This window comes from Crocodylus porosus, unplaced genomic scaffold, assembly GCF_001723895.1.
Source record: "Crocodylus porosus isolate Cpor-Errol unplaced genomic scaffold, CroPor_comp1, whole genome shotgun sequence".
Lineage (NCBI taxonomy): Eukaryota > Metazoa > Chordata > Crocodylia > Crocodylidae > Crocodylus > Crocodylus porosus.
Genome location: NW_017728921.1, coordinates 23,195,328 through 23,207,095, shown reverse-complemented (window position 1 = coordinate 23,207,095; position 11,768 = coordinate 23,195,328). Strand labels below are relative to the sequence as shown.

The 11,768-nt window shown below is 49.2% G+C and overlaps 1 protein-coding gene across 1 annotated transcript; it reads left to right on the top strand.

The window, feature by feature from the left end:
• Window position 1: 1 nt before the first annotated feature.
• SLC35E4 (solute carrier family 35 member E4) lies at window positions 2-6,447 on the top strand (the record flags this gene model as incomplete). Its single annotated transcript, XM_019539413.1, has 2 exons — window positions 2-275; window positions 3,481-6,447. Coding segments are annotated over 2 exons (702 nt in total), but the record flags the coding sequence as incomplete, so codon positions are not given.
• Window positions 6,448-11,768: the final 5,321 nt, after the last annotated feature.

The following is an 11,768-nucleotide window of genomic DNA, read 5'->3' as shown; positions in this document are numbered from 1 at the left end:
GACCTTCTGCGCCAGCCTGGCCTGCGGCAACCTCGGGCTGCACTACGTGCAGCTGGACCTGGCGCAGCTGGTCTACACCACCACACCACTCTTCACCCTGGCGCTGTCCCGCGGCCTGCGGGGCACCTGCCACCACCCGCTGCAGTACGCCGCCATGGGGCCCATCTGCCTGGGCGCCTCTGTCAGCCTCCTCAGCGAGGTGCACTTCAGCCGGCCCGGCTGCTGCTTCCTCCTGGCCGCCACCTGCCTCCGGGCGCTCAAGTCCATACAGCAAAGTAAGTGCCCCCGGCGCCCCCCAGACCTGGCGTCGCCCTCCAGGGCTCAGTCCTGCTGCGGGGGCGCGGCTACTCATGGGCCCCTGGCTCTGTCTGGGCTCTGAAGGCCCCCAGCGCCCGCGTGCCGGCTGCCTGCTGCCAGGCTGTGCTGACTAGCCAGAGCACCTCCTGTCACCAAATGCGGGCAGTGCCGATGGGCCGCGTTGGCGCTAGACCGGGGGGGGGGCTGCACTTGGACAGGACAGCTGCTCTCTCCATAGCAGGTTTGCAAGGGACTGGGGTTCAGGGTGCTATCAGAAGGCTGTGAGTGATGCTAAGGGATAAGGCCGTCCCTTCCTGGTCACAGGTAAGCTTCTTTCTGGGCGCTAGGTAAGAGAAAAGGGGTGTAGTACTACACACTGAATCCCCACTTTGTTGGCCACGTTGGCACCACGTCAACCATCTTCTGTGCCACCATTCTCCATCCCTTTACCCAGAGAAAGCGCTGTGGATCCTCAGTTTTCTCACATGACCAAAGGTCTGATTACAGCACTGCTGTCCTAGGGGATGGGGTGAGACCTACCAAACTCATTTTACCCTGCAGTAGTCAACTGTTACTAGCTACTAGCATTAGTCAGCTGTTACTACCTGCAGGGGAGGTTGTCACAATCCATTGTTTATCCCGAGCTGTGCAGTTTTTTTTCCCTACCGCTGTTCGAAGGAAATTCCCTGGCCCTGCACGCCAGCTGGGTGGCATAAGAGCAGAAACAGCCTGTGACACGATCTGACAAAGGGCTTCTCAGGCCAGATTGTCCTTGGCAGCAAACATCAGAGAGATGCCAGTGTTTATTTTTTACTTCACAAGGAAATGTTTCCATTTCTCCAGACCAAACCCTCTTTGCAGGGTGTGTCACTTCTTAGGGTCTTGCCAAGGCAGTGTTTTGTGGCATAAGCTGTGTACTGGAATATGACCTAGTAGTTAGCGTGCTTCTCTCTACCTTTAAGTCCCAGTAAAAACTCCTAACATTGAGCCATTGAAAAACAGGCCAGGAAACAACTTGTGGCTGGAATTTATCACTGGCCCAGGAAGATGGATGAGAGGGGCCTTTCACATCTCCAGTTTCATAGAAAAAAATCAAAGCTGCCAGAAATTCCCATTGCCTCCCCCCCCGCCCCGCAAGATGCTGCCCCAGCTGCCAAAGTTCTTTCGTCCTCCTTCTCTCCAGCCCCCTGTCCCCCCCTTTACTTATTGTTTTTATTGTGGAAGCATCTGAGAGCCTTATTGTGAACCAGGCCCCCATAGTACCAGGCATTAGAGAAGCAAAAAGACAGTCCATGTCCCAAAGAGCTTGCAGGCTTAAGTAAGAACTTAGAGTCTGTGTCCTGGGTGTTAGTCTGAGACCCCATCAGCCTAGGGCAACTTGTTTGCATCTGGGGAATTGGCACTTTACCAGCTGCTCACCCCTCAGTCTTGTTTGTGGGCCAAGGTCGTGTTACTGGGACATTATTACTTGTAGGGGGCTGTGTTTTACTGTTTGCTTTTCCTGGGACAAAGCCCCACTCACTGTAGAGAGGTGCCCCCACCTTTTCATCCCCCTTCTCTCAGCCCATTTTCTTGCTTTTGTTCAAACAGTTCCCTTAACCCAGATCAAGGAAGCTGCTTCCCCTCTGGGGAAGTGTTAGTGCCCCCACACAAGGTCTGGGTCTTGGTGTGGTATCTGCTCATGTTTCACATCTGGGAAATGCCAGCGATTCTGGTGGTGTTGGTTTGTCACCGGGGTGGGGGGGAAAGGAAGGCAGCATATTGTCCTGGGTGCATAGCTGTGAAAGCATCTTTGTTTCAGCATGGTTCCCTGTTGTACTGGGAGCCAGTTTGGGGCATGCTAAAGGGGACAGGACAAGATGTGCCAGCCAGAGGCACTGCGAAGCCAGCAGGTTGCTTCTGACATATCTTTTGAAATTTTGACCCTGGGCTTTGCCAAACTATGTGGGAAATCTTGAGGGTCTTAAAAGCAGTGTCCCAAAGCACTTGTGACAGCCAGTGGATTAATGAAGAGAAGTCATCTTCTGCTTATGTTCTGAATTAAACCCTCCCCATATCTTTGAAAGGGTTCAGCCCACAGGCAAGCTCTTCCCCTCAGAGTCTTAAGATTCTCAGTGTGATCTCTCCACCTCCTGGGGCCTCCAGGTCCCTGTGCACTTTCCGTCCTACAACTTCACTCCAAACCACCAGCCTTTCTCCGTTCCCACCCTGTAACATCCCCATGCTCTTCCAGTGCTCCACCCAGTTTCTGCATTCACATTCCTAGCTCACATAGAACAGAAGTGGAAAAGGACCTGAATGACATCGACTGATGCTTCATGTCCTTGTAAGTATTGCACTTGGTGCTTCATCTTAACCCTTCCATTGCTAAATGAGAGTATTAGATCATAGAGCTCTGTGCAATATCCCATTTCTGTTCTGATCTCTGCTGTCTCTTTTCCACTGGAAAATAATTTGATCCCCAGAGCAGTGCTGGGGTCTGGAGCAGTTGCTCTGACCATTAGCTGTCCATTAGCTGCCTCTTGGCATGGTTACATAAGGTGTTGGCCTAATAATGGAACAGAAGAGGATTGATTGTTGTGTGTGATGGCTGTACAAGGTGGGATGGACTGTCCAAAGTGTTCAGGCATCTGGAAAGCTTGAGCATAAACATAGTGAAACAGAGCTGTTGAGAGGTGAGTACTCTTGAGCATCTGATTTTCACTGGGATGCTGAACCCTTGAAAACCTGCCTTGTGTTATAAAGCTAGTGTATTGTGAGTATGCTTCATGTATGTCATTACATGAGGTGATATGAGTGATTGTGTATCTGTGTGAGCATTGCATAGTCACATTTCAAGTTGTGCATGATGCTGAGCATGACTTAATAAGTAAATGTCAGCACTAACATGTCAGTTGTGTGGCTGTGTGAGTTTTTGTGTGTAATATGCTATGATATGAATATTGGTGTGATGTCATGGTGTTGTCTTAGGCAGCGGTGAGTGGTGGTAAGCAGGGGTCCTGAATGACTGTTTTACTTGATACTTCCCAATACCGGGTTGGGCTTGTTGGCAAGTGTCTACCTTTCCCTGTTTGCTAGTTGAAAGGCCTCTGGTTATCCCTCACCACCCTCCAGGCTCGCATCCCTTGCTGCCTGCAGTGTCCAGACCCTGGCTGCAGTCTGACTATGTCTGTCTTCATCCAGGTACCCTGCTGCAGGACGAGAAGCTGGACTCCATTACTTTGCTCTGCCTGATGTCCCTGCCCAGCTTCTGCATCCTTTTCCTGGCAGCTCTGGTGCTGGAAGTGGGACCTGCCTGGGATGGCTCACTGCAATATGACAGTGCCCTCTGGGCCTGCATCCTGCTCAGCTGCCTGGGCTCTGTCCTCTACAACCTGACCAGCTTCTACGTTATCTCGCTGACCTCTGCCCTCACCATTCATGTCTTGGGCAACTTCAACGTGGTGGGGAACCTGGTGCTTTCGTGGCTTCTTTTTGGCAGCCACCTGAGTGGGCTCAGCTATATTGGCATTGGACTCACCCTTGTGGGGATGTTTATGTACCACAATTGTGACCTCATAGCTGGATACTGGCATACAAGGTTAGGCAAAGGGCAGATGAAACCAGACTGAATCCTTGGCTGGTGCATAGTGACCCTCTACAAATTGGCCAGGAATGTTTACAGAATGCAATGCACTCTCTGGGTGTGTGTGTGTGTGTGGGTGTGTGTGTGTAACTAGCACTGCACTGTATGGGGGGATATGCATTACAGAATGCAGTGCATTCTCTGGTGCATGTGCGTGTGTGTGCATGCATGTGTGTGTGGAAAGCGTGTGCATGCTTTATCAATGCTGTTTAGTGGATGGATGATTTCATATCCAAGTATATGGGTGTGTACAAGCACATGTACATGTGTTCTCACAAGTATCTTCTGATGTTGAAGTGTATCAGACACTTTGCTGTGTTTATATGCTATGGTTTTCTACTGATGAAAATGTCAGAACTTTTCTGGGAAGGGAATGTGAGGGGAAAGCATTTGTATGTGTGCACAAGTTCACTATTGTCCTATGCTGGATGAAGCAGTATTTTAGGTGTGTTTGCATCTGTGTGTCTGTGCTTTCTCTTCTGAGCTCTGCTGCATGGAATAACAGCAGAAGTGTATGCAGGCTTCTCTTTCTCTGAATGTAGGCATATATGTATGCCTAGATGTACTATGGTTTTCTACTGATGGGAATGTAAGCACTCTTTCTGTGTGTATGTGTGCATGCACACATACATGCATGCTAATTACAGTAGAACTGGATCATTCTTATCTGGGTGGCTTACAACCCACTTAGTTTGCAGCAGTTTGGCAAATTAAAGACAAGCTTTTCAGCTGTTTGCTGAGACTTTCACTTTAGTCAGCAGGAGCACATCCAGGATCCCATACAGCTGATTGTTGTGGCTCTATCTGTACCTGAATACTTCACAAATCCTCTTCTTCACAGGGAGTTAAGGAACCTAACCCTGCGGAGAATCCAGGCACTACTGTATTGTTCTCTGTTAGAGAAAGCACATCTGGCCCATTTGTGTGTACGTGCATATATGTATGTACTGGGGTTTTCTACTGCTGAGGGTGTCAGAAATTCTTCCCTATAGGAATGTGTTTATATTTGTGTTTGCTACTGAGCTCCGCTGGATGGAGTATATCAGAAGTGTGTGTATGTGAGAGAGAGATCACTACTGCCCTCTGCTCAATGGAGCATATCAGACCTACTGAAGTGCGTGTATGTACGCAAGTGTGAGCTTTGCTTTTTTGTGTGTCGAGGTGTGTGTGTTTGTGTGTGTGTATAAAAGAGCACTTTTTATCAAATCATGTATTGAGTTTTGTGTCTCTGTTCAGCAGGTCTCCTTTGAATCTGGGTGAACTCACTGGGGACCAGCCTTGATTAGGGACTACCACAAGTCCTGTTCCTAAGCCCTAGAGTCTATGGTGAGCTTTCTACTGTACAGGCACGGCCTGAGACTATTGTGAGGGGAACTTCAGAAGCATGAATGCTGTTGCTAGCATTCTCTAAACATGCAGCTGATCAGGGCTGTGCATCTGTTTTATTGGTATGAGCCAACCAGTTAGCATCAGTCCTGAGCTCCCCAAGAACTGATTTCTTGAGGGTTAAAAACATTGATTCACCTTATAATGACTGACTGATTCACCTGGACTGTGCCCTCTGCATTTCCTGATTCTGAGATATGGCTGTGGCAGGCTTGGGGCAGAACCCCTGACATGCTATGGGAGACATTGCTTCCCTGCCCCAGTGGACTCTCCCTAAAGAGCCTGTGCCTCGCAGGCTTCCAAGAGCATCTCAGAACTGAGTCTTGTAGCTTACTGGTTGGTTCAGAGCTGCCAGCTGTGATGGATTTAGGGCCCAGCGTATGTACTTGCATGTACCCATGCACCTGGGTATACACAGGCCGATGTTCTCTCTCACAAGTGTCCATTCACATGCCAACACTAACATGCATGCACTCCTCCAGAGGGCACATAACAGTGCTAAAATGCCAACACACCCAGATGTGTGCTCCCCCAGATTGCAGATGTATATGCATACACACCAGCAGCAAGACAAGCACAGAGGTGGACCCCCCAATTTGCACACATACACCAGTCTAGACATATACAGACACACACAGAGACACGGTCCCCCACAGTTCACACACACATCTGTCAGCACCAGAGCACACACTGATGTGGGCTCCCTCCCCTAAATGTATACTTGCACACCAGTGCTAGCACACATACATAGGTATGCTCCCCTGCAGTGCATCCTCATGCATCCCCCCAGCACTAACTCATGCTTACCAGAATGCACATGCACACACCACACACACTCCAGAATAAACACAAGAGCACACAGGTTCACATTCATGCACATACAGCATGTGTGCAGATCCACACAGCCCATGAGGAAATCCCCCTGCCCTTTTCAGCCATTTTTCCCTTGGTAGCAGTGCTCTGCACTGAGACTCCAGCCGGAACCATGGCTCTGAGTAACATGCAAAATTATTTTGGTGAAAAGGCTTGTGGTGTTGATGTTGTTATGGGGGTCCTATGCCAGCAGGCTGGGCCTTGCCTGGGGCCAAAGGGCAGCTCTGACTGCACCTGTCCTCAAATAAAGCTCTATTTTTGTTGTACTCTAGTCTGCTTTTCTTGGGTGACTCTAAGAAATGAAAACAGAGTTGGGTCTTCTGAGGAGGGGCAGCCTATGGAGCTCTGGGCCGATGGGGAAGCAAGAAAAGAGCAGTGTCCCCTGGGTGAAGAGATACCAAGGAGAACACCAAGAAGGGAATATCCCTGGGAGAGGGAGATGCACGGGGAAGGAGGAGTGTGGGCTTCAGAGTGGGTAGTACTGAAGGGGAGGAATTGACCTCCAGGTAGAAGACACCGGGACAGCAATTCCTAATGGCAGGGTTGAAGCAACAATTTTTTTCCTGGAGGATCCATTTTGGGAACCCCAGTGCTCAGTGCAGCCATGGTATGGTGCAGCTTGCAGGAAGCAGTCCTCAGGTCCCCTGCTTAGCATGACCAGTTGCTGTGGCTCTAGCGCAAGCTTAAAGCCACAGGACACAAGAGCACTCCACTCCCATGTTCTCCCTGCTATTGCCTATGCACAGCTCAATCTAAAGCCTGAATGTCTGGGTTTGTCCCAAACCAGCAGGGGAAGCCAAACTGCTCTCTGTGGGAATCAGGGGACAAACCCAAATACTTCTTTTGTATGACATTTTAGGATTACAGCATTTATAGATTAATATCTATATTTGATTACCATTTGACTTCTTTAGGGGTAGCTGCATAGCTTGATTTTAGATGGTCATTAGATGATTTAATCAGGCAGTCATTCACACTGTGTTGCACCATCTGGAAAATCGCACCACAGTCACAACTCAGACTCTCTGACTCTCCATTCATGGAGTTAGGTCTCCACATTTTCCATGAAATGTCTGGATGCGATTCAGGGAGTACCAAATCTCTCTCAAACAGCAGGAGACCACACATTGCATGTTCCAGGGGTCCTGCTGTCTGGGCCAAGCCAGCTGGATGGGCTGTTTTTCAGTCCTGTTGCCCTTTGTACATGAAGTTTGCACTGTTTACATGCAGGGCAGCAGGAAATATTAACTCTTTAAAGTCCTGGTTTGCTGATGTTTACATTTCTAAACATGCTATGTTTACAAGTGGCAGAATTTGCCTCTGGCACAGAGCATGCAAGGCTGTGAGCAGGGATCTGAGCTTCAGTCACCAGGAGTGGGACCAGGTCTGCACTGCACAGGGGGATGAACCCACCTTAGTTAGCGTGACGCTGTGACTGCTGGTCATTTGTGCCAATGGAGATGTGCACATTTATGCCTTGCCTCACCCACTTAATTAGTCCCCAGCTATTAACCTGCCTGATTAGCCTTTGATCGAGTGACTCTGACCATCAGCAAATGTTCTGCTGTGCGCTACGGGTGGGGGGAGGTTCACATGCTGCCACTAGTGGCTCCTGGCCCACTGAGGCCACTCTTCTCTCCCTGCCCCCTGGGACTTGGCTAGCATCTCTGTTGTTTATAGAGGTATTTGGAACCTGGGATTTTCCCTGGGGTGTATCTGAGCCCCCAGTGGGAGCTGGCAGGAGAAGCAAACACACACACACATTTACATGTCTGACCCACAGGACAGAGGTTAACTTGCAGGAATGATGCTTAGGGCTCAGACTTATGCCAGATACACATGCTGAATGACTCCAGTTTTCTGCCCCTCCCAGGGGCTGTGTGAGCAGACAGGAGAGCTGCTGCATTCTTTCTACCTGGTACTGGAGCCTTTAGGAATCAGATTTCCACAGCTATTACCTGTAGTAGTGAGGAGTTCCTTCTTTTTTAATGGAAAGCGAAGACTCCCATATTTTTGTGACTCCAGGAGTTGGAGCTTTACTCAGGGGATCCTCTGGGAGTATAGTGAGACTCACAATACAGCTGCAGCAGCTGACAACATGGATTATGGCATGAATTCCTTATAACATGGAATCCAAGGGAATGTGAAGGTAAGCCTCACCTGCTGTTCATTTAGGATGGGGCCTGTTCAGAGATGAGTTAAAGCAAAGCCCAGCCCAGCACAAATCAATCATGTGAGGTTGCAAATTAGCCTCTTCTGGGGAAAATATAGGGACTGTTTCTGCAAGTAGCACCTAATCCCCAGTTCTTTTAAAAGACAAGGGAAGCTGGGGCTGGCACCTCCACGCAGGGTGGTCACCCTGCGTCATTTGCTGGAATTGGGGTCTCTGCTGGCAGGTCCTTCTGAAGTCTGCTGATAGGTGCTGGGACAGGGCAGGCCTAGTCTGGTTGCCTGTCCTTTGGTGGCAGTGGGGGCTGGCGTGCCTCTGGCTCCTACAGGGCTTTGCAGCAGTGCAGAATGGACAGCACAGATCCCCCTTCACCATGTTCCCTCCTGCTTCCTTAATCTGCGCTTCTCTGACCCATCTATTCCCCACTCGAGTCTGAAGCTTCTGTGAAGGATGTGCACAATTAGCCTTGTGCCTGGGGATAAGGGTGCTCTTTGGGGCTGGGTGGGCAGTGATTCTCTATTTGGGACGTCTTTGTGCTAGTCAGACTGACATAGAAGCCAACAGGACACAAAGTGCTGGGCTAAGGATCTGGGCACTTTCAAGCTATGATCTCTTGTCATTTGTTTGCTGCTAGTGGTGGGAAGGAAACAGTTTCTCATAGATTGCAGTGACTCAGGCAGCCCAAAGACTGGGTTACATTAGTTACACTCAGGATGGGAGAGGCAGCCGCAGTTCATTCACTGAGCGTGCCCTGATTCTCCCTGCCTGGCAACCATGTGACTTGGCTGGATATGAATACCATTTTGGTCAGCAAAGTGGTGAGAGAAAAGCAGCCTCCCAGTGGAGCCAAAGGATCCCACATAGCATGGCCCCACAATTAACCAGGAAAATACTTCAGGATTGGAGAATATAACTCACAGCAAGAGACTGAAAGTGTTCATCTGTTTAGCATATCAAACAAAAGATCCAGCAGTAACAGGATCACAGGGCACATCTATACATGTGGTTTAATGGGCAGTAGCCTATTTACTGCATGTTAAAGTGTCACGTAAAAAAACTATCATGTTAATGCACAGAAAATAGACTACTGCACATTAAGTGTCACTTAAAAACCATGCACGTTTGCTACTGTGCATTAAGACAGCTTAATATACATTTGTTTAGTACCTCACACTAGAAGCATCTTTGAAAGGCACCCAGCGCTGCAATGCTTGTAGTTGTGTAAGTGGCGAAATTTCATAGTTTTCATAGACATTAGGGCTGGAAGGGACCTTGAAAGATTATTGAGTCCAGCCTCCTGCCCCAGGGGCAGGAAGTCAGCTGGGGTCAAAGGATCCCAGCAAGATAAATGTCCAATTGATTCTTAAAGGAGTGCAGAGTAGGTGCTTGCACCACGTCTGGAGGTGGTCTGTTCCAGGCCTTGAGGGCCTGGACAGTAAAGAAGTTTTTTCTTATGTCCAGCCTGAAACAGTCTTGGAGGAGTTTGTGACCATTTAACCTTGTCAGCCCTTGGGACGCTCTGGTGAACAGGCGTTCCCAAGATCCTGATGTACATCCCTTATATACTTATAGGCAGCCACCAAGTCCCCCCTGAGCCTGTGCTTTTCCAGGCTGAAGAGTCCCATAGCTCTCAGCCTCTCCTTATAAGGCCTGTTTTCCTGCCCTCTGATCATGCAAGTGGCTCTCCTCTGGACTCTCTCAAGCTTCTCTACATCCTTTTTAAATTGTGGAGCCCAGAACTGGATGCAGTACTCCAGCTGAGGCCTCACCAATGCAGAATACAGCGGCAGGATGACATCCTGGGATTTGCTAGAGAAGAATCTATGGATGCAAGCCAGATTTTTGCTTGCTTTGCTGGCTGCAACATCACACTGATGGATTATATTTATCTTGTGGTTAACCATGACCCCCAAGACCCTCTCAGCTGTGGTGCTAGCAAGCATAGCACTGCTGAGCCTATAAGCATGCTGTGGGTTTTTCTTCCCAAGGTGGAGAACCTTGCATTTTTCAGTATTGCGGGCCATCAGGTTTTCATCCCCCCATTTTCCAAGCCTGTCAAGGTTGGCCTGGATAACCATCCTGTCCTCCACTGTGGACGCTTTACCCCAAAGTTTGGGGACATCAGCAAACTTGGCCAGTCTGCTTCTGATACCAATGTCCACATCATTAATGAAGATGTTGAAAAGAACAGGCCTAAGGACAGCCTTGGGGGACCCCACTGGTCATGGTGCACCACAGTGATTGACTTCCGTCAACTACCCCTCTCTGGGTCCGACCTCAGAGCCAGTTCCCCAGCCAGTGGACTGTGATGTAGCCGAGGCCACAGTTGGCCAGTTTTTCCATGAGATGATCGTGGGATACCAGATCGAAGGCTTATTTAAAATCAAGATATGACGTCATTCTCTTCTCCCTTGTCCAGGTGATAGGTCACCTGGTCATAGAAGGAGATAAGATTGGTCAGGCAAGACCTACCCACAACAAACCCGTGCTGGCTGTCCCTCAGGAAGTTGCCTTAAGCCAGTTTGTCAAGAATGGTCTCTTTGATGTTTTTTTCCAAGATCTTCCCCAGGATAGAGGTCAGGCTGATGGGCCTGTAGTTCCCTGGATCTACTTTCCTTCCTTTCTTGAAGATAGGCACCACATTAGCCTTCTTCCAATCTTCAGACACTTCACCTGAGTGCCAGGAGTTCTCAAAGATCCGTGCCAGGGGCTGAGCTATGATGCTCGCCTTAAGTACCTTGGGGTGTAAGCTATTTGGGCCAGCTGACTTGAAGGTGTCCAGCCTCTCAAGGTGTTCCTTCACATGGTCAACATTGATGAAGGGTAACAATTCTCCCTTGCCCTGGTCATCCCATACCATATTGAGCAGGGCTGTCCCTTGGGGCTGGTGAAAAAACAGCGCAAAGTATGCATCAGTGTACGCACATCCGTGCAGAGAAAATGGTGATGGCACACTTTTGAACTAAATCACATGGGGGTGCATTAGTTCCAAAGTGCACTACCACCATTTTCTGCATGCCCACCCATATTTCACAGCTTACACAACTGCAAGCAGGGCAGCACAGTTTGCCTTAGCTTGCATGCAGAGCAGACTTGATTAATTGAGTCTGCTCCAAAGCAGTGGATCTCTGGTGTGTTGTGGGACAGAAAAGTATGTGTATAAATGCCCAGAGGTACTAAATTTAATGCACATTAGGAAAAGCTTATTAATGCATGTGTAGATGCACCCACAGGGTGCATCCACATGAGATGCTAATTGCATCAGTACCCTAATAACACTACGCAGTAGTGTGCAGGACAAAAAATGTCCCCCCTCTCCCCCAATATGTCAGCTGTCTGCCTCAGTTTCTAGCCCCAAGCTCCCAGGTCTCTCTCTTTTTCCTGGCTGTCTTCTCCTTGCCACCAGGCCTTTTTTTT